Genomic DNA, 22,085 nt, shown 5'->3' on the forward strand with positions numbered 1-22,085 from the left:
TCATGGGGCCCAAAGTGCTCCAAGAGCTTGACTTAAAGTGCAAAGTTTTCTCCCGTCTAAGAGCCTCTAGAAAGACCCTCCCTTTCAAATGAGTGTGAAAAAGTAGAATGTACATTGTCCGAAAAAAGTACTCACAGCTTTTGAACCCGTCATAAAATTTTACAGAGAACTCTATAAGACTGATTGTTCTAGCAATTGTACTTATAAATTAAAAATGAATCATCTATATATGTATATATAAGTTTTTAAAATTGTGAAACTTAACCTTTCCGTTTTTTATATCAAAAATGAAATATAAAAATGATTTAATTTAAAGACCGTTTTGGGTAGAAAGATGTATAAATCGGCTTAAAAAGATTATAAGGAATTGTTAAGTCTTCAAACCTGTTTCATAAGCGTGACATATCATAATTATAAAAAAAGAAAAAACATTGTGCTACTTTTTTATTTAAATTTATTTATATTTATAGAATTATGAAAATTTGTTTTTAGCTCGGCGGATCATAGAGTACAACGGAAGGGTTAAACTTTTACAAAAATTTAATGGGGTATTTCAATTTGTACAAAGTGCTTAATTAGTAACAGAAGGTATTGCTAACGGTACTATTTTCATCGCCCTGACCGTGATTCGTAGGAAAGTCGATTCAAATCACAACAGTGCACAGCAGTTCGCAGGAAATAAAAGTGCCCGTGCGAAGATCCTCAAGTCATAATAATAGACAGTCTACTGTAATTATTGTACTATAAAATTACAATTGTAAAAAGAGAAGGTGGTCATGCATGCACATATCACAGTGGCACTATTCAACCGATAGCCGTTCAGGGAGTGACTATATCACAGTAGATCCTTGCCGTTCGCGTTGTCAGTTCAACGCGAGGGAGCGATAGGAAAGCATCATTTGAAAAGTATCCGCCGAAACGCTCTTCTAAAATCCTTATTGAATATCGTGTAAATGACAGGATTCAGCGCGGAGTTCATGTAACCGAGCCAAAACGCGACGGCGAACGCGACGTCCGGTATGTCACAAATGGAGCACATCGGAGTCAGGATGTAGAGGAAGAAGAAAGGAAGCCAACAGGCGATGAACGAACCCATGATAAGGCCTAGAATCAGCGTCGCCCTCTTCTCCTTCTTCCTCGCTATCCTTCTTTTCTCCCTTTCCGGATCCCTGGGTTTTTGGACTTTTGGGATTTCTTGAGGGATCTCCTGGGAGCCACTCGACACCTTCCCCATGTCTATAACCTCCCGCTTTGCTTTGGAACTCTTTCTTCCGAAAATGGGCTTGCACAACCGCAGTTTTAGGGGTTTGACTACGGCGCATCTAGAGACGACGCCCGAATCCGAAGAGCTCGGGTCGAATTCAGAGACCATGTCGGCGTCGATCCCGACGGAAGGAGCTCTACAACGCGTCACAGCCGCGAGGTCGCCGTTCACAGACAACGTGCTCCCTTTAAAAGTGACGTTCGGCGAGAGGGTCGACGAAGGCGGCCGGAGCACTTGAAGCGTGTCCTTCCCCACCCCCGATTCTGGCAAGTCAACATTGTCCGACGTCGATATGTCCGACGCAAAATCACACGTCACTACTGGGATGGCGGGTTTTTCGATAGTCACTGTCACTGGCGAGTTGTTGCTGTTCCTGTCGACCGGACTCGTCATCGGTTCCCTCCTGGAAAAAGAGGTCACCTTTTCCTCCGACCTCGGACGAGAGACCGCTTTCCTGATGCCTCTCCGCGCCCTCGCCTTGGCCGCGTAGTATATCCTGATGTAGACGAACACCATGATACAACTTGGGATGTAGAAGGAACCCAAAGCTGAATACAGCACGTATCCAATGCTGTTGCTTAACTGAAACAAAAATAAACACATTTTCTTAATTTTACTCTTGTTTACACTTTTTGTTTCTAAAATTACTTATATATGAGATAGTATAAATAAAAATAACTCTTTACATTTCGTGGTCCGATTGACCAAATTACTTTTTTCAATCAATTAATCTTTACGTAAAGTATTAGTTGAGATAAAAAGTGAGTGTCACGAGCGGGATTCGAACCCACGACCTTCGGCTAAATACGCCGCTGCTCTACCTCTTGAGTTATCGTGACTTCGTGCCACTCGGACACCTACTCCCCATCTCAACCTACAACCTTTCGAATTTCCCTCCTTTTTGTATTTTTTTTCAAGTGGTTAAAGCAGCGGCGTACTGAGTCAAGGTCGTGGGTTCGAATCCCGCTCGTGACACTGACTTTTTTATCTCAACCAATACTTTACATAAAGATTAATTAATTGAATAAAAATAACGATCATAACAGGTGGTCGACGCCGTGTAAACTCTTTGTACAAAAACGCATAAGCACTTCAATTTTTAAAACAATAAGATGATAAAAAGTGGTTTCAGAACTTTTCATAACAGCCTAAATAAAAATATTGTTTACTATATAAGCAAATTATGCAAGATTGCATCGTTTTTAATTTATTTTGCTTTAACTGGGAATTTTTATTTCCATAGATTATGATGTGTTATTCCCATTATTGCCAACAGATTGGATTTATTCTGAAGCTTTTGTATTTCTTATAATTCCTTAAATTTAATGCTTTAATAGACAAGAATAGATTTTATAACATGTTATATTAAACATTTTCAAAATCTTTCATCAAAAGGGTTTTCACGTAAAATTGCGAAGTTGAAATAAAGAAACGTACGAAAATGCTGGGTAAAATTGGATATGCAAACATCAGCAGGCCTTCTTGTAAATGCAGCAAAGAGGAGCTTTTATTAAAAAGACCTTTTTTCGGTTAATGCCACTTTTCCGTAATGTGGCTAATCAGGCTACTGCTCCTTAAGTAAAATTAAGACTTTGGAGTAACTCCAAGAACTGGATTGTAAAGGGTTTTACGCTGGAGGCGAACTAATTGGACGAAACTAATTACAGAGGCTGTTAAATCGACTTTGTGAAAAGTACGTCGGCAAATGTTGGCCGGGGACGGAATGGCGGCGAAAATATTTGGGAAAGGTTGGCCGGTAGGGACACAGGTAAAAGTTAAAGAGGCCCTAAACGAGCAAAAGTTCTATAAAACTAATCCATATTTGCTTAGTGGTCATAATTGACCATATTAATTATTCCAATTAATTATTCTTTTTATCTATAAAGTTGTATAAAACGCTGAAATTTATTAAATTATCTTGTGACAATGATGAAAGACTAAAGATTATGATAATATCTGAAAATCTTAATTTTTTTTGCGACATGCTGAGTAAAGAGACAAGCAGCTGTTCTCCTCAGCATACTAAATAGCTGGCAAAAAGGGATTGAAGCGAGTTTGTAATGAGGTTGAAACAATTCACTAAGTTACGTAAAAACCTTGTTTTTTGTTTTGTAAAAGTTGATTTTTCGACGAAACACTTGGTCAGAATTTGGGACTGATGGATTTATTAAATTTCGCCGGGAATTAAATCAAATATTACGTTTTAACGTAAAGAACAGGTTAAATAATTACGTTGCTTTTCTTAGAAATTATTCAAACTCTTCATCCTAATTCAAATTCAATAATTAGACATTTTACTGGTGAAAACCCCTAATATCACTCTAATAAGTTTTCCAATATCCGAGTGAATATAAATAGTCGGGGAAACTTTGGGTCGTTGTTAAAAAAATAAGTCCTATCTGGAAGAGTTTTATCCAACGAGCTGCGGCTAAGGGATGGACTGAGCCTGAGAAAAAATGACAATTTGTGTTCGTATTTCTACCGCATATGTTTCATAAGTACATGTAGAAATTGGGTTGTCTGGTTTGTTTCTTCCTATGGATTAGAGCAGTAAATTTGTACGTTTTTATTTTGGACGAGTGAAAGTTCAGAAAAAGAAAAAGCTATGAGCGGAGGGACGGCGATAATCATAGCTGTTTGTCGGCGTCCAACCTTCTCATATTTATTACTGGACGTGGCTGTTGCTAGGAAATAAGGAGATAATAACATGGTGCTTAATTGCTTTTCTTTCTCCTTAAATTTTTTTGCAGAGCACGGTTGTTATAAAAATTACAAAACTCAAACACTACTGATTTGAAAAACTCAGGATATTTTTTAAAATAAAAAACCATGGAAATGTGGCAAAGATTAAAATGTTTGTATTTTATGTGCATGAACGTATAATCTTTTATGTACGAATTGTTTTAATATAGCAGTACTGTTTCTATTTTTTGTTTTATTCTCCCTGTCTTTAGAATGGATAAATTCGTTCTGTTTCTTTTCGTACTCTCTGTATTGCAAAAAAAGAACTTTTTTAACTGTTATTTATTTGTGGTGTTTAGTGACCGTTTGTTAATGATCATTTGGAGGTCGTGAGATGTGGTGTGGCTTGTCGTAGATTTTCTTTATTGTGCCAACGTTTCGACCTTTATTGAGATCAACTTCAGGGCTCAAAGTGTTTGTCCTCTGCCTAGTTGTATCATTCTTATGGCCTTATGGTCAACACGACACACTATCCATATACTCAATTAAGGAGAGGCGTATTTAGTCCAAAGTCGTGGGTTCAAATCCCGCCTGTGACACAAATTTTTCATTTCGAAAATTTATTTGTGTAAAAGCAAGTTTAGTTGCTACTGCCAAGCTTCGACCTATTTTAAGATCATCATCAGGGTAAGACAATGTTAAAAATGTTAGTTTGTAGACAAATTTACTGTTTTTTTGTCCTGATGATGACCTTAAAATGTGCCGAAAGCTCGTCAGTAGCAAGTAAATTTGCTCTCTTCTTCAAGACATACCTTGATCCAGACTGTTCAAACCCAGATATAACGTCTGTAAGACATTTAGACGTCAACGTTGTGTTGCATATCAGTCATTTTTTGTTTAAGGTTCTTTTGTTCAGAAAAGTACTTGTAGAATAGTAGATTGCGTATTTTAAAAGCCCCTCTTTTAATCGGTGGTGCACATTCCACGTCAATGAAAAGTTCTAAGTAGAAAGAATGTAATTAATGATTATTTCGAAATCGTGAGATGCGGTCTTGTGTGACGTAGGTTTTAGAAAAACATTTTCTTTATCGTGCCAATGTTTCGACCTTTATTTAGATCATCTTCAGAGCTCAAAGGGTTTGTTTTCTGCGTAGTTGTGTCCTTCTTGTGTGTCGTGCTGACCATAAGAATGACACACCTACACAGAAAACAAACAGCCCTGAAGATGATCTCAATAAAGATCAAAACGTTGGCACGATAAAGAAAATGTTTTTATAAAACCTACGTCACACCAGACCGCATCTCACGTTGTCCAAATGATCACGATTAGTTATTTTAAATATATTGAAATTAAGATTTTCCAGATCATATGATCAATATTATCGTAAGTTTAAAAACATCTCTTCAATTAGGTAAAATATTTCTTTTTAAGGATTATTATGGCCATGTTTTGGGTTTATATCCTATGATTTTTTTTACTTTTTAATTATAACAAAAGCATTTTAAAAAAGTCTTATTAAGTTTTGTGAGCTCCAGTTTAAGAAAGCTAATACGTACTTTGACGTTAAGCCTCTTGGTTGACGGTATTACTTGCTTTTAAAAGAAATCCTATGTTCAAATGCCGACGAGACTTTGTCGGTAGTTTGATGTTAGCCAAATATGCCTGGAATGTGTATTATCGCTAGGTCCTTTAGGCAGACTCGTTTGTAGAAGGTTTTGAAGAAAATGAAGATCAGTCATGTGTAAGAAGGGGAAGATTTACTTTATTCAAAGCCTATTACATTAAGACATGAGGCAATAACCGTTTGGAAATCCGTCTCCGTAATGCAGTTTCACTTTCTTAGATCTAATCCTCCGCCTTTATCTAAATAGCAAATGAGTTTATTGCAAATTGGTTTCCGAGTCGAGAGCAATAACATTCAAGCTCTGAACTCATGGCCCGTTTCCTTCCCTCGCCCCCTTTTCACCCACCGTTATTAATCTTCATTAATTGCCCGCGTCCTAGGCCTTTTACTGCACTTCAAGTATTTACTATCGTTCCATCCCGGATTACGGCCCGAGAAACTGAAGTCTTTACAGCTGGGAAATGTTTACGATCCATTACTCGGAATGCTTCTTCAACGCCTTTCCGCTTTTTGGAAACGTTCTCCGATCTTTCACGGTGCTAAAATGATATGCGTTTCGCCGAGCACCTCGGAGAATTTTTACATCGCCGCTTAATTGGCACAGCATTCTGAGAAGGTTTTGAAAAGGGACGTTTTCTTTTCGTTTGACAATTCCGTGACACTAAACGAAATGAGATTTCGCATAATTAAACCGTCTAGTAAATGTCTTTAGAAATGCAATTACTGTAAATAAATCCCGGTAAAATTAGCATTGTCAGTATTTTATTGCTTAAACAATAAAAAACGCATTGCAGTCAAAAACGATGTTTCGTTGTTTATTTGCCTGAATAAAAAAGTTTAAAAAAATCCTAACAAAAGGTTTATTAAAACGATTAAACTCTGTTTTTCCAAATTTAGAAGCAAACACTGACAAGCAAAAAATTCCACCCACTTGATTAAAATATATTTTTATATGTTAATCAAAATTTCGCGTTTTTTAACGTTTATTAATTGAGTTTTTATTTAAAAAAAGTAAATTGCTAATGTTAAGGAAAATTTTTAAAATTATAAAAAAAGACGGACAGATAAAATTTGTTTCAATTACGTGTTAGATTTTTAATTAACATTTCAATATCGGGTATTTCCTCCTCTTGCCTTAATCTTACATCTCGAAGACGCCTCGGCCTACTTTTTACCAATCTGGAAATATCTCTTTGCTGGAGGTTAGCCCATTCTTCACGAAGAGACCTTTCACGACTGTGAAATGAATCCAAGTGATGGACGTGCTCCTATTCGTCTTTTGAGGTAATGCCATAAATGTTCGATGGGGTTCAGGTCTGGAGAATGAGCTGGCCAGTCTAAGCCCTTGATTTTTTCAAAATGGTTTTGCAGACTTTATTTCTGGGTTTGAACACTCTGGATCAAGGTATGTCTTGAAGAAGAAAGCAAATTTAGTTGTTACTGCCAAGCTTTCAACCTTTTTAAGGTTGTCATCAGGGCAAAAATACCTTAAATAGTCTACAGATTGTTAAGATTGTTTTGCGCTGATGATATACGTAAAATAGGTCGAAAGCTTGGCAGTACCAACTAAATTTGTTTTTACACAAATAATTATACACAATTTTTCGAAATGAAAAATTTGTATCACAGGCGGGATTAGAACCAATGACTTTGGGCTAAATTCGTCGCTCCGACTACCTAGAAATCTAGAATCCTAGAATCACACTTGTGGATCGTACACACCGTAGTTCCGCTAATGTAGTACAATCGTTAATAAAATGTGTTTTTATTTGAAACCGCAATTTGATTACAATTGGAATAAACGGGGAGTCGAAATGAGAAGTTTTTGGCATGAGCCATCGAAATCATTGTAGATCAAGTGGTAGATCAGCGGTGTATTTAGCCGACAGTCGTGGGTTCGAATCACGCCTGTGATACAAATTTTTATTTAAAAAAATTGTGTCTATTTAATTGAGTGTACGAATAATTAAGAATAACTTGATAAAAACAATAAAAGTTGGTATTAAATTTGTTTTCTTCTTCAAGACCTTGATCCAGAGTGTTCCTAAATGAACAAGTGGCCGATACTTCTAATACTGAAAAAAGAAATTTCTGGCTTTAAACAAATCGCACCTACACCTAAAGAATACAAACTCACATTCAATCCTAAATCCTTCGCTATATAGTGGACGCCCCTTCTCTACATGGAAACGCAGAAAAGAAAAGGTATTTTTTGTTGAGAAAAGCTATTTTCGGCCAATCAGCTTACTGTTTATAAAAAAAATAGGCCACATAAGATTCTACTCCAAACATTGAGGCACTGAGAGTATTTTGCTTCGGTACACATATTTTGGTACGGGGTTTTGCCTAGACCAAAATAAAGTTTTCTCTGTTTAAAGAGTGGTAACTAGGATATAAATTTGCAAATTCTTTTTCAATATAGCAAAAACAATCCGTTTTACAAATTTATAAGACGAGGGTCTAGATGCTTGTTTATCTTGAAAACCCCTACAAAACTCACTTTTTTTAAATGTCGCATCTCCGTACTTTGCTCCGAGTGTACAAATATTGTTAGACCCCATAGTGAGAAAATCAGTCGATTCTGCGTGAAGATTCTTAACACTTCTGAATCCGCTGATAGTGTTACAATTCGAGTTCATTGCTTATACAGCTCATACTTTGAAAGAAGCAAGCTCCTTGAGATTGTCCGATGATGAAGCACTAACCTTTCGGAAAATATGACACACTTGACGAAAACTAATCCCCCTTTTACAGCATTTTTCATAAAAAACCTTTTCTTCTTCAGTGTAGGTGTGCACTATTAAGAAATAATGTCAATAATAACAAGTATAAGGTGTTTACAGTATTTAATTCTAACGAGAGTCAGTCCAACATATAAACATTAAATTCAGTGATGCTTGTAAAAATAACTAATATTTAAAAATCAACCATAATTAATGTCTAAAAGGGATTTCCCTATTTGACACAATTTAATTCACTAATTTGGTGGTCCGCTAGACCAATTAATATATTACAATTAATTAAGGTTTTTTGTTGAGATAAAAAAGTCAATGGCACGAGCGGGATGCGAACCCACGATCTTCGGCTTGATACGCCGCTGCTCTACCACTTGAGCTATTGTGACCTCGATCCACTCGGACACCAACTTCCCATCCCAACCGCAGCTTTTAAATTTTCCCTCCTTTTTGCCATTTTTCAAATGTCGTGTAATCGGGTTGGATTCTCGACGACAAATGAAATGGCCACGGAGAGCTTTAGTGAAGTATACTTAATTTTTAATCATTCAGTTCACTAATACGCAGCGGCGTATCAAGCCTCAGATCGTGGGTTCGAATCCCGCTCGTGCCATTGACTTTTTTATCTCAAGTAAAAACCTTAATTAATTTGACACAATTATTACTTATTGTGTGTCTTCTTATTTCGTTGTAGGATATTTAAAAGATTGAAATTTTGTTAGGTTGTTGTAAGGGGACCGCGGTGGGCGAGTGATTAGCGTGTCCGAATAGTATGGCCACGCGGGCGTGGATGGTTCAAATCCCATCAGGTCCAAGGTTTTTTAAATGACAATGGTTTGACAAATGTACTGTTAAGAGGTTTAACCCTTTGCCTTTTCTACGAAACGCAGACGTTAAGCCCTTTTTAAAAATAATTTTATAACTGCGTATATTAGTAGTTATAATTTTATAACTTCAATTTCCACACAGGATAATACACTTGTCATATTACATTCTCGTTATATATAACATATCCACATTCATAAGTTATTTTTAATTTGATATGCCATAATTTGTGTTGGAAAGTTAGTTGGAAGGTATCATCCACCCTATCCTCTATAAAAGCGTCGTTGTCCCCTTCGGTCCAACATGAAATCGCTAACTGTGCAGCACCTGCTTGCTCTTTATACTGTACGACTAGCAGAAACTTATAAATAGATTAGGGCAGTTTATCCGGTTGCTGAGTCCAACTTTTATAAAGCATTAGTGGAAGAGCTTTTGTTTCCCTAAGAAATGATGGGAGTTGTTGAAATACCTTGAAAAACAAACCCGAGTTGCAAATAGACTGAAATTACTTCCTGTATAAAATTTAAAACACCGGCTAAATTCAATACTTTTTTTCAAATCTTCCTTGTTAAGCGATTATAAAAAAACTATTTCTGCGATATAAGGTGCTTTACTGTGAAGAAGATACGATTGATATGTAAGAAGAAAGGTGTAGGGAATTGCGTTTAACGTTAGGTCCCGTTGTGAGCACAAAACCTCCGCCCACTGCCACACATGTCCCACTTATTATGTATATCAGAGAGGACATCTTGTCCAAACAAATTACCCTGATAGAATCCGACGAGAGAAGATCCGAGACAGCGTTTCAAGTTGTATGTGTACCTCTACCCCAGACAACGTAATAAATAAATCAAAACCGGATCGCCGGTTTTACTTCACGCAATGACAATAATAATTATTTATAAAATTATTTATTATGTACTCTTGTTTCAGTTTGTATCTTTAGGTTTTATATTAAAAACATCATAATTACATTAAATTAAAACGGATTTTCTTATTATATTAACTTTTGTTGCTTCTTTGTGTTAGATGCAATTATATATATTGCCAATAGGATTTATTAAAAAGTGTAAATAAAAGAGGTGAAGCGTTACTTTCTAATAAATTGGCACGTTGCACGGTGTGGTCGGCGGGTGACAGTTGTCTCGTTCTAATGAGTGTTTTTTCCAGTATGAGCATCACTGCTATATTTTTAGATTATGAACTGTTTTTATGATATCCACTAGAACTTTATCAAACATAAAAAGAACTAATGATTTTAAGTAAAATCATTGTCAAGTTCTTATTACTCTCCTTCTTTTTTTTAATTTGTCTATGTTTGTTGCACTGAATTTAAGTGTATGCCATACATTGCATACATTTAAATTCAGTGCGACAAACATATACAACTTAAAAAAAAGAAGGAGAGTAATAAGAATTTGACGATGATTTTACTTAAAATCGTTAGTTTTCTTTATGTTTGATAAAGTTCTAGTGGATATCATAAAAACAGTTCATAATCTAAAAATATAGCAGTGATGATTCTTATTACTCTCCTTCTTTTTTTTAAAAATTTGTATATGTTTGTTGCACTGAATTTAAATGTATGCAATGTATGGAATAGAAAAATGGTTTAACATATTAAAAACTGATAGTAGAAGAACTTCAGTTTATGATTTGTGGATGGATTTAATTTCAGAATTTATACTATATACAGAAGAATATAAAACACGTCATTATTATTATTGATTATTTGGAGATAGTGAGATGCGATCTTGTGTGGTGTAGGTTAATAAAAATATTTTCTTTATTGTGCCAACGTTTCGATCTTTATTTAGACCATCTTCGGGGCCTACGATTTACAAGCGTTTTAACATCTTACATGTATTTGTATAATCCAAACAATGTTTGTAAATCCCAGGTCCTGAAGATGATCTAAATAAACATCGAAAAGTTGGTACAATAAAGAAAATGTTTTTCTAACATCACACCAGACCGCATCTCACGATCTCCAAATAATCATTAATTAACGGTTTCTAAATACTACACGTTAGTATTATTACTTACAACTAACAATGAGTTTGATTACATCCGTATTTAAAAATGTAATTACTATTTATTTTATTTTTCTTCTAAGACAATTCAAGATTTTTATTTTCTCCCTCCTCTTTCTTCTTTCTCCCTTCATCTTTTCTTCTCTTTGTCTCCTTCTCTCTCTGACTCTTTTTCTTTCAATCTTTTTCTAAATCTCAATTTTCCTCTCTTTCTTTCTCTCTTTTCTTTTTGGTATGTGGGATAGATTATTTAATATTATTAAATAATAATGTGGGATATGTGAAAGCTTTATGAAAGTAGAATATCTACTGCACAAATCCAAATTTGCAGCTAGAAGAACATTTTTTTAAGACTAAATGTGAAAAAAACAAACACATCAATAACCTAAATGCCACTGTGCTAAAAAAGCAGAACAGTACTAGAAGCACCATAGCAAAAAAAAAAAAAAAAATTAACTTCCTTCTTAGATGTCACTGAAGTGACCCACTTCTATCTAACGATGCTTGTCAAATCGTCCGTTGTACGGAGACTGAGATTGAGGAATGACCCACTGGTAATATCCTCAGTACAACTAAGGAATGTCCAATTGAATATGACAGTTTGGTTTACTGCGTTGCAGCCCAAGGGGAAGTCTTGGACACATTTACCTTTTTTTCTAACTTAACAAAAAAAAAAATTGATTTAAGTTTAGGCAAAATTGAATTCATTACTATTTCTCATCAGTGAATTTGGTAGCTTTATTTACTTAAATAGAGAAGAATTTAACCACCGTTACAAAATAGGAAATAAATAAATATTCGAGCATTAACAACAATAATAAATAAAATCAGGTACCCATTCCTGGCTATGGACACTGATTCTCGTTCAATCAGCCCCGAAAAATCCTTTCTAATATTTTATAAACTTTGAACACACTACAAAAGGAGAAAAAGAAAACAGGCGAAGATCAAGTACAATTATATGGTAAACAGATCACTCTAAAACCAGTGAAAGAACCGGGGCATTTATGTTCTCTGCAAGCCCAAAATTTGAACAATCAAACTGCCTGGGGAAGTAGACTTTGGTCTTTCATGCTGAAATACATACAATCAATGCTTGGGTAATAAAAAACTTTGAAACTGACTGACAAAAAATCTTTGTAACATTAGAGCCAAGCATCCCAAGATGCATTAGGAAGTAAAAGGACACATCCATGTTACAAAATATTCAAACCTGGAAAAAAACAACCTGATAATTATGTTGGATGCCCGGGAACAAAGAGATTCCGGGTAATGAACATGAAAACTATAGAACGTATAATTAGGATAACAAGATCAAACATAAGCTCCTTCGTATCAGAATATGTCCATAAAACAAAAGGAGCAGTAAACTCCAGAGGTACAAGACAAAATAAATTCACGAATAGAAAAAAAGAAATTTTCCTTAATGAGCAAGTAAAGAACTGTACAAGATCTGCAAAACCATTTATAGGTCGATTATACTTAAGTTTATGAGGTCAAATGCTCGATCATATATTTCAAATTGGGTCCAAAAAATAAAGAAGTTGTTACTCGTAGTTAAAGAACGCTCAACAAACTTGGAAGCACGGTGCTATAGTTAGGTAGAATTCAGGCGATTAATAGGACTGGTGGTCATTGGTATCTATGAAAACATGTACATAACATATAATTAACGATGAGCCAATTGTATGTAAGGTTATACAGCACAGAGAAACATACGCCACACATATCATCTTCGAATGCAAAGCAACCGCTCAATAAAGGCAAAAACCTAGAGTACTAATTATTATATGGAGATCGTCAAATGCGGTCTGGTGTTTCGTAGGTTTTAGAAAAACATTTTCTTTATCGTTAGTGTTCGTTTTCACACATCTACACAGAAAACAAACTCTCTGAGCCCTGAAGATGATCTCAATAAAGATCGAAACGTTGGTACGACAAAGAAAATTGTTTCGAAAAGCTAAGTCAAACCAGACCGAATCTCACGATCTCCAAATAATCATTAACTTACTTACTAAACCCCTCACATTTCTACTAGAGTACTGAAGAAGACCCGAGAAAAACAATTACAGCAATGACAGTCAATGAACTTTAAGAACTTCTTAAAAGAAGTTGAACCAACTTAAGGAACTTTGAGAAGTACAATAAGCGAAAAATTTCTTAGGGATACCAAAGCTTCCTCCAAAAAAGACGTCAAGAACTGAAATGAATACGTAACTTGATCAATAAGACAGTCGTTCTCAGTTGGTAAAGTGTGTTTCTTCAATATGTACGTATAAAATATAAATAATAATTTTTCAAATGTAGTCTATCGTCTAAAACACTTTAGAATCCAACTGTTAGGTATAAGAATTATGTTTTATGAAAACTAAACTTGAAAGAAACGGCACGCCTAGGACTTAAACAAATATACACAACAGTCAATAAAGCAATGTTTATCAGTTTGTAAAGTCTCTAATTTTATGTGTCCAAGGGTCAAACTTTGATAATACAAAGCACAATAAATATAATATTTGCGACAAGGTAGATGCGGGCGGTTTGACGGATGGACTAGCCCAGACAAACACAGATGTCATGAATATGGATGCGCACGTATTAATCAAGTCGAGGCAAAGTCCGACCCGATACCAAAACTTGATAAACTGCGTGAATATTTTTTGTTGTTGTGGAAAAATACATTTAGAAAAAAATTGGACCCGCTCGGATTGACACAAAAAGGTAACTCTGTATATTAAAGAGGAATAAACGGTAAAGCGTCACGTTTTAACTTATTCTCTTATGCCTGTCATGGTTTATCCTTTCCTTTGCGTGCAACTGACGAGAAGAATGGAAGAGATATTAACATACTATTTTATTTTCAGATTGTTTCCTAACATGGACGGATAGAAGTGTCATTCATTTCCAGAATTATACCGCCAATTAATTATTCGACTATATTTTTATATTTTATTCTAAACATTAAATTAAATGGCTTGGTATAAACCATTTTTAAAACCCTTCAGTTCTTATCGAGGGCAAAGGCTTTTTCTGTTTATTTTTTCGAAAAAGAAGTTGTTGAAGTTAATGTAGAAGGTTTGACTACGAGCTATTTTCTCTAGGATCTGTTTTTCTTTTTCTATCTCGAACCCTCAGCTGGTAGTTTTTCCCCACTGCCCCATCTGCCGCCCTAATCCTCGGAAAGTGACCAGTGGATAGAGTTTGCGGTAAGGATTAGCAAAGAAAGTGAACGATAGGATGTCCCAGTCTTTCGCAATCGACTTCGTATATATATATATATATATATATATATATATATATATNATTATATATATGTGTGTGTGTGTGTGTGAGAGATAGAGATAGATAGATAGATAGATAGATAGAGAGAGAGAGAGAGAGAGAGAGAGAGAGAGATAGATAGATAGATAGATAGATAGAAAGAGAGAGAGAGAGAGTAATAGGGATATTTGTAATTTATTCTTATGCTATTAATTTTAATTACATTAACCGATATATTCTTGTTAGTTGGTTAAACAAAATAGAAAATACAAAAAAAAAATGTTAACCCACATTTTTAATATCGGATTTACTTAAAAATAGTAAACGTGAGAACTAATTTTGAAAACAAACACGTTTTCTTGTCTTTTCTCTATTTTAATCCAGTTGTTTTCTAGTTAACACAGGAAACACATTATCTTCCACAGTGCCTTCCAGATCCTAAATGAAGTATAAGATATTTTGGAAACGTCTTTATCAAGTTAACCTCACATCGTGTGCTCTTGGAGACGACCTGCAGCAACAGCCCGCCACCAGCAACACTGGGAGAATATGGTGCAGTGAGTGCCTAGAATAGAACACCAATTGGAATGCTGTTAAGTTCGTTGATGAGTCGCGTTTTTGTCTGTATAATAATAGCAGAACAAACTGGAATTCACTGGCAGAAACGCGACTCATCAATAAGCAAAACAGCATTCCAATGAGAACACAAATTGTTTGTCATTTTGTTTTTGGTTTTTATTTTTTATTATGCTTTATCCAACTAAAAAGACTACATAGGTTAATGAAATTAAAATTAATAGAGTAAGAATAAATTACAAATACTCCTATTTCTTTTTGCGCAGTTACACAGAAATATAAAAAGCATCTCCGTAGTCTTTCTTTGGCAAGGCCATGTGTAATTAGGGTCGTGGATCATATATTTAATTAAATTATTCTATTTAACGTGTCATTCAATTTAATGTTTTACTATTAAAAATATATTGCAGGTGTTTAAGTTAATACAATTAAAAACAAAAACAAAACAACATTATAGTATATTTGGCTAGATGAGAGCAACTGGGAGAGATAACTGGGATTTATTATTCGAATAAAAGTGAACACCTTTTTAGAAAACTGGGGAAAATTGTTTATTAAAGAGTCCAAAGGTCCTTTCAGCCGAGTGAAATTTGTTTGTACATTAATGATGGATAACAGTATGGGCGCGTTAGGTTGTTCGAAAGCGTTTTATATTTAACAATAAACAAAAGAAAATTGTGAATAGAAATTGGCAAATAAGTATTAATCATGGGGATATCTTTAAATTAATACATAAGTTCCGTAGTTGTACATCAAACCATCCGCGCATGACAAGAATTACTTTGTTTATTTAAATGTTAATTCTTCTAATTTTTTCCAAGCCAATTGGATACCATGGAATTGCGACTTTTAAAGTAAAGCAATTCCTGCCAAACAGCAGGGCTTAACGTTAACTGTGAACGAGGGGTTAAACCACATTATAAAATCTTCTTATTTTCATATTATTTACAATTAAAAATCTAGGCGCTATGCCGAGATTCGAACCCCGGTCCTCTAGCGTGGCAAATACGAGTCGGAACAACTCGGCCACCTCGGCCTTCTTTTACGATTTTTATTTCTCACGGAAATTGTGGATTGAAATTAATTGGAATTGATAACCACGTGTGAAAGAGATTTCAAATGAGACCATATGCATTTATGCGCTTCAGGTATCCAATCCATTTGTTTCTGCTATCTCCGTGTTTTTCAAATGTACTTTGGAGTTTGTGGATAGGCCATACTTTGTCCCGTGCGGCTGCAACTGTTCATATTTTCGAAGGACATTTTTTTAAATTAAATTTATTTATTAACTGATCTTATTAGACCAACCATTAATTTTGCAATAATATTATAGAATAAATAAATGTTTACATTCTTATAAACCCATTGGTACAATAAGATTTACATTTCGCTATTCACTATTCACTATTCATTTTTAACTGCTCAAGTTCATATGGCTTAGTTCTTTTTAATCTTCTGACGGTGTTTCGGTTATGTAGGAGTTTGATCGCTTCCACGTTCTCGTCCTGGCTGAGGCGAGCCTGGTTTTTTTTTGCCTTATGTTCTTTGCATATTAGCCATGACGAATTCTTATATATGTTGTTCAAATTGGGGGGTATCGGGAAAAAAGGGCCAGAGGCGACGGTGGGAATCGAACCCACGACCGCAGCGTGAGAGTATCTTATGCTAACCACTCGGCTACCGCGGAGGCGAGCCTGGTGTTTGGCGGAAAATCTTTGTATTTCCGCCGTGACTTCAGGGATCCTTATTCCTTATGTACCAAGGTGCATTGACCATGTTACGTAAGATTTTATTTTGGAGTGTTTGTATGATTTTGATATTGCTGAATTTGGTACAACCCCCTAGTTGAATACCATATGTCCACATAGGCTTTATGTCTTGTTTATATAATAATATTTTATTTTGTATAGCAAGGTTGGCGCCACGTCCTATCAACCAGTACAGTTGTCTATACCTTAAACCTATTTCTGTCCTTTTTTTCTTCTCGTTTTCTTTCCATCTCAGCTTGGCATCTAAGGTCATTCCCAGATATTTAGCTGTATTGCTGTACGGTATAGTAGTTCCATCGATTGTGAGCGACGGAACATGGTCCACTTTTTTGTTTGTAAAGATTAGATGAACTAATTTATGCTGATTTAGCTTGATTTTCCATTTTTTTGTCCATTTCTTTATCTTATTACCTGCATTTTGGAGGATTTTGGTTGAATGGGTGATAGTCGGCCCTAGTGATATCAACGCTGTGTCATCTGCAAACATAGCAATTTTAACTCCATCTATTTTCAGAAAATCACTGGTGTATGACAAGTAAAGCAGTGGACCTTCGAAGAACATGTTTCACAGTTACTAGTGAGCCGCAATAATTTTTTAATGTTTACGAATATAAAGTAATGTTGAATTTTTTTAAAGTACACAATTATAACTTTATATCGACAGTGTTTAAAAAGCATTGAACTTGATCTCTTCTTGATTACTGTAGGAACAGCTTACTCTGAGAAGAAGGTGTAATATATGGGAAAGTAATTTATTAATGTGAACCATACGTTTAAACCTGAGCAGACTTTATGGTAGGTAATATCCAATACCTCGACTGAGTTTGTATTTAATGTGTCTTCTTGTTCTTTTGTTAGTTATTTGGTAAGGTAACGACTAAAACTAGCTAGTTCAGAAAAGAGAAGTAAAACCAGGGGTGCCACTGAAAAAAAAATAAATGAAACTCAGATTTTTAGTTTATACAGTGGGTCGGCGGTGACCATATTTGTCGGATATATGCTATATTACTAGTCAGTTTACATTTAAGTTCGTATTTGATACATAAGAACAGTGATATAATTACATTTACCATGTTAATTTTATAAACATGGCTTAAATTACTTTTGTTCCTTCTTGATCACTGTTGAATTCCGATATGAATTTATTTATGTTTTCTCTTTGAGAAGGAGAAATTTGGAAATAGCGACTTTTCACACCCATCTTTGTTACTTACAGCAGAACGACAGATGCCAATTTGTCAAATTCCTGTTTTGTAAACAGAAATCCACAAACATCACGGACGGTATAAATCGATATGAATGTGGACAACAGGCGGAGAGAGTTCGGTTGGCTCCAATCGTTCTGTCCCTAACACGAAACGTACGCAATTTATTAAAGTTGTAAACGATCATCTGGGACTTGAAAAACATATTCTAACTATGATACACAATTCTATCGCAACGGACGTCCCGCTTCTGGAAATAAATAAATTTCATATGTGGCACGCAGGCCGAAATAAAAACCGGTCAAATATTTCCCTCCGTTTTCGACCTCCCAGGGGCATAAAATAAACTAATGGGGGGACCAACTGTTACAAATAAGGCCAGGATGGAAAAAAATGTATATTTTTTATCCGCGGACAGAGGAATCATTTTTCTCTCTTCCAACAGCTCTCTCTAATTGATTTCCCGTCTGGGGAGTGACGCGCATCCATTCTACCGTGCAAATCGAATCGGGGGAGTGTTGACATTTAATTTCGTAAGGTCTGCGGCTTGCTGGGTATCTCCAAACAAGGGTGTTGATTCAGGCGCTTCAACGCGGAAAAGCCGTTTCCAGTCGCGACCCCAACGCCAACAACGTGACAAAACGTGGGAAAAATATGACTGTTTATGCAACTAGAATTATGTGTATTCGAACAATATTGAATGTTTACCATACTACTATGAGAGTAAACTCTTTTCTCTTTTATTTCCTAGCCCCAAAAAGCCATCAGAAAAAGTGTAAATTGTTTCATAAATATCTTTTCTATACTGATAATAGAAAACCAAATCAAAAATCTTCCTATGAAACAGGCAATCCACAGACATTGATATAAAAACAACGTAAAACGATACATTAGGGTAATTTATGCAACCTAGTAGCGAAGATTAAAGAGACAGGGGCGGACAAATCACCACACAATTCATCAAACCACAGAACTATCAAAAGCAGAATTTATGAAACAAATGGACACAGTCAATCAGGTGGCAAGTTAGTTGTTTTAAAAAAGAGTATGATCAGCCAGAAATTTTTTAATTAAATAAAATTTCATTTATTGCTATCTGTACGAAATAAATGTATATAGAACAAATAGTATAGGTAATTATGTACAACTCTGACAGATCTGTCAGACCAGAAGGCAGAAGGGAGAGAAAACTGCCAGGTTGACACTTTTTTTTATTTAATTGGGCAGGGTAAGAAAGGTCACGAGGCCATCTTCGTTTTAGACATCGTGGAGGATTATAAGGGTAGGACGTTGAGGAAAGAGTTTAGGCTAGTGTGTTAGGATGAAGGGACAGCTTAGGGCGGAAAATTAGGAAGCGTGTTCGGTCAGATCCTAATTTCTTGTGGTACAAGCGTATGGAACAAGTAAGTGTCTTCTGAAAAAAAAAATAGTGTACTTTCAAATAATTGATTAACTAATCTTTCGCTCTTGTCCGTCAAGTGGCAGACTACTGCTCCGTGTCCACGGAGGATCGCTGGACGGTCTGCTTGGACCAATCTTCTGTATTCATTTCACCGCAGAAAATGTCCCAACTGCACCTCTGACTCTCCTTGCATCCTTTGCCGATGACATAACAGTAATATTCTCCAGTCATATCCTAGAGATCTTAGAAATAACTCAAAAGATGTATCTCATTTATAGATTTTAAACAAAAAAGATAAATATGTGTTAATTAGTGACCGTTACTCGATAATTATTCAGAAATCGTGAGATGCGGTCTGGTCACCAGACCGCATCTCACGATTTCCGAATAATTAAAAAAGATAAATTCTTTTTGAAGCAAATCTTTTCTATTAACCAACGGCAAGCCTTTTCTTATCCTTAAACTGACTGGGTTCGGTAACTTGGGTTCGACTAAAGTCTCGATTAACATACTACAGACTTTTCTTTCTACAAATTTATGGGATATTTACTTAAGCTATCGAAAGAAAACAAACTTATAATCTACAAAATACTACTACAACCAATTTGCAGGCTCTTCTTATAATTGCGGGAAACTGCTAAACTTTTACCACCGCACCAAAATTCCACGTCTCTAATCTGATGTTCTTAGATTCATAATTATTATGAATGTTATTTTGTCTCCAATACATCGACCCCCATCTCACTAAAACAATTGAAAACAAAATGGTTTGGAAAATGTCGTTAGCGATTTGGTTCTGCTGATATAATTTTTATGGGTATTTTTAAACCGCAAATGGCCTAAATAATTGTTTCTTTGAGCTTACTCGATAGGCACTTAATCAGACTGTTGTTTATACTATGCTTCAGCTTAATTTCTTCGTTTTAGTGTTTATAAGTATTTTTAATTAATTAATTTTTATGTAAGGTATTGGTTGAGATAAAAAAGTGAGTGTCACAAGCGGGATTCGAACCCACGACCTTCGGCTAAATACGCCGCTGCTCTACCACTTGAGCTATTGTGACTTCGATACACTCGGACACCAACTTCCCATTTCAACCTCACCTTTCCAATTTTTCCTCCTATTTTCCATTTTTCAAATGTCGTGTAATCTATTCGATTCTCGGCGTCAAATGAAATGGCACGGAGAGCTTTAGTGAAGATATTCATTTAACTTATTAAATCCATTAAATTTCGTGGTCCGATTGACCAAATAACATCTTTCAATTAATTAATGTTTATGTAAGTTATTTGTTCAGATAAATGTCCATGCGGATCAAAGTCACGATAGCTCAAGTGGTAGAGCAGCGGCGTATTTAGCCGAAGGTCGTGGGTTCGAATCACGCTTGTGACACTCACTTTTTTATGTCAACCAATATCTTACGTAAAGATTAATTAATTGAAAGATGTTATTTGGTCAATCCGACCACGAAATCTAATGGATTTAATAAGTATTTTTAATGTTTGTATTTTATAACATATTTATAAATATGTTATGTTAGATGTTTTGTCTATTTCCTACAATATCGCTATCCTGCGCAATGTGAGTGTTGGTGAGCGCTCGGTATAAAGAATCGCCATGCTCATACTAGTTACTAGTTTACGAAAAATAGAAAAAAATTGAATAAATTTTGTCTTTTGGCAAAAACCTTGTAAGTCTTATTCTTAGTAGATTTTTATGTGTTTTTCATATTTAGAAACGGCAATTCTGAAGAAGATACATAAAAAATAGAGTTTAAAAAGGGACTTGTGAGACCCCCATAAAAATCCCGTTTATCCAAAAATAAATTCTTCAATAATGTTAAGTTTCACAGTGCTCTTCATCACTCCAATAGTTTGCCAAACTTTGTCCAACAGATCCCATCCTTACAATCCAATAAGGGGTCTCAAGCCTCCTATCCTATCCTCCCTCGTGCCACCCTTTGTTTTCGCTCCCTATAACAATTTTACTCCTTCCTCTCCAGTATCTAAATCTGTATTATATGGTGCACTTCAAGGATCACCCGAATCCCTTTAGGTAATTTAACTTAAGGTACTTTTTTCAATTTAATTTTTATTTCACTATCATTTCTAACACCTCCCGTAACTTCTATTACACATGTATTTTTTAATTTCACGTTGTAACAGATAATTGTTAATGTAATGTAACATTGTTGCTAATGTAATTGTAATTTTAATTATCAGGTAGTGCATAAAAAATGTGATAGATTTGCTAAATGGACATATTAATTTTTATGCAATGAAAGTTGAGGAAAAAATGTAAATTTAATTAAGGTGATGTAATAACAATCCGAACGAGTTTTAAATTTTATCATATGAGTATTACAAATTTATGAATCAAACATGTTTTATGTTGGTTAGTCTGAAAAAATTTAATTGCCAGCAGGTACCTAATTTCTCAATGGAAAAGAGAGCAACTAGTATAAAACCTAACTTCCGATATCCATAACTACAATCAAGATGCTTTGACTCATTTCTTGAAATTAACATCTACAAAAGGTAACGATGAACTAGAATATCGACCTGCTGGATACAAGAAGTCTTTTCAGAGGATCTTCGGAAGAGGTCAAACAGAGAAAACTTCCTTACGGTTTTCGCCGAGCTTTCGACAGTTTTATACTGTCATCTTCAGGGCCTGTTTTATTATCATATAAACAAACAATTAAAACATG

At 35.2% G+C, this 22,085-nt stretch overlaps 1 protein-coding gene across 1 annotated transcript in view; it reads right to left on the reverse strand.

Annotated features, from left to right (window-relative positions):
• Positions 1-462: 462 nt before the first annotated feature.
• The window catches only part of LOC106662634 (alpha-2A adrenergic receptor), a 403,288-nt gene continuing 381,665 nt past the window's right edge, over positions 463-22,085 (reverse strand). Inside the window, exon 2 of the mRNA XM_014386854.2 lies at positions 463-1,846. Coding sequence (XP_014242340.1) covers positions 896-1,846 — 951 coding nt within the window. The 3' untranslated portion in view covers positions 463-895. The remainder of the gene's footprint in view (positions 1,847-22,085) is intronic.

Source organism: Cimex lectularius, unplaced genomic scaffold (genome assembly GCF_000648675.2).
Source record: "Cimex lectularius strain Harlan isolate CLEC.00 unplaced genomic scaffold, Clec_2.1 scaffold30, whole genome shotgun sequence".
In the NCBI taxonomy this organism is placed as follows: domain Eukaryota; kingdom Metazoa; phylum Arthropoda; class Insecta; order Hemiptera; family Cimicidae; genus Cimex; species Cimex lectularius.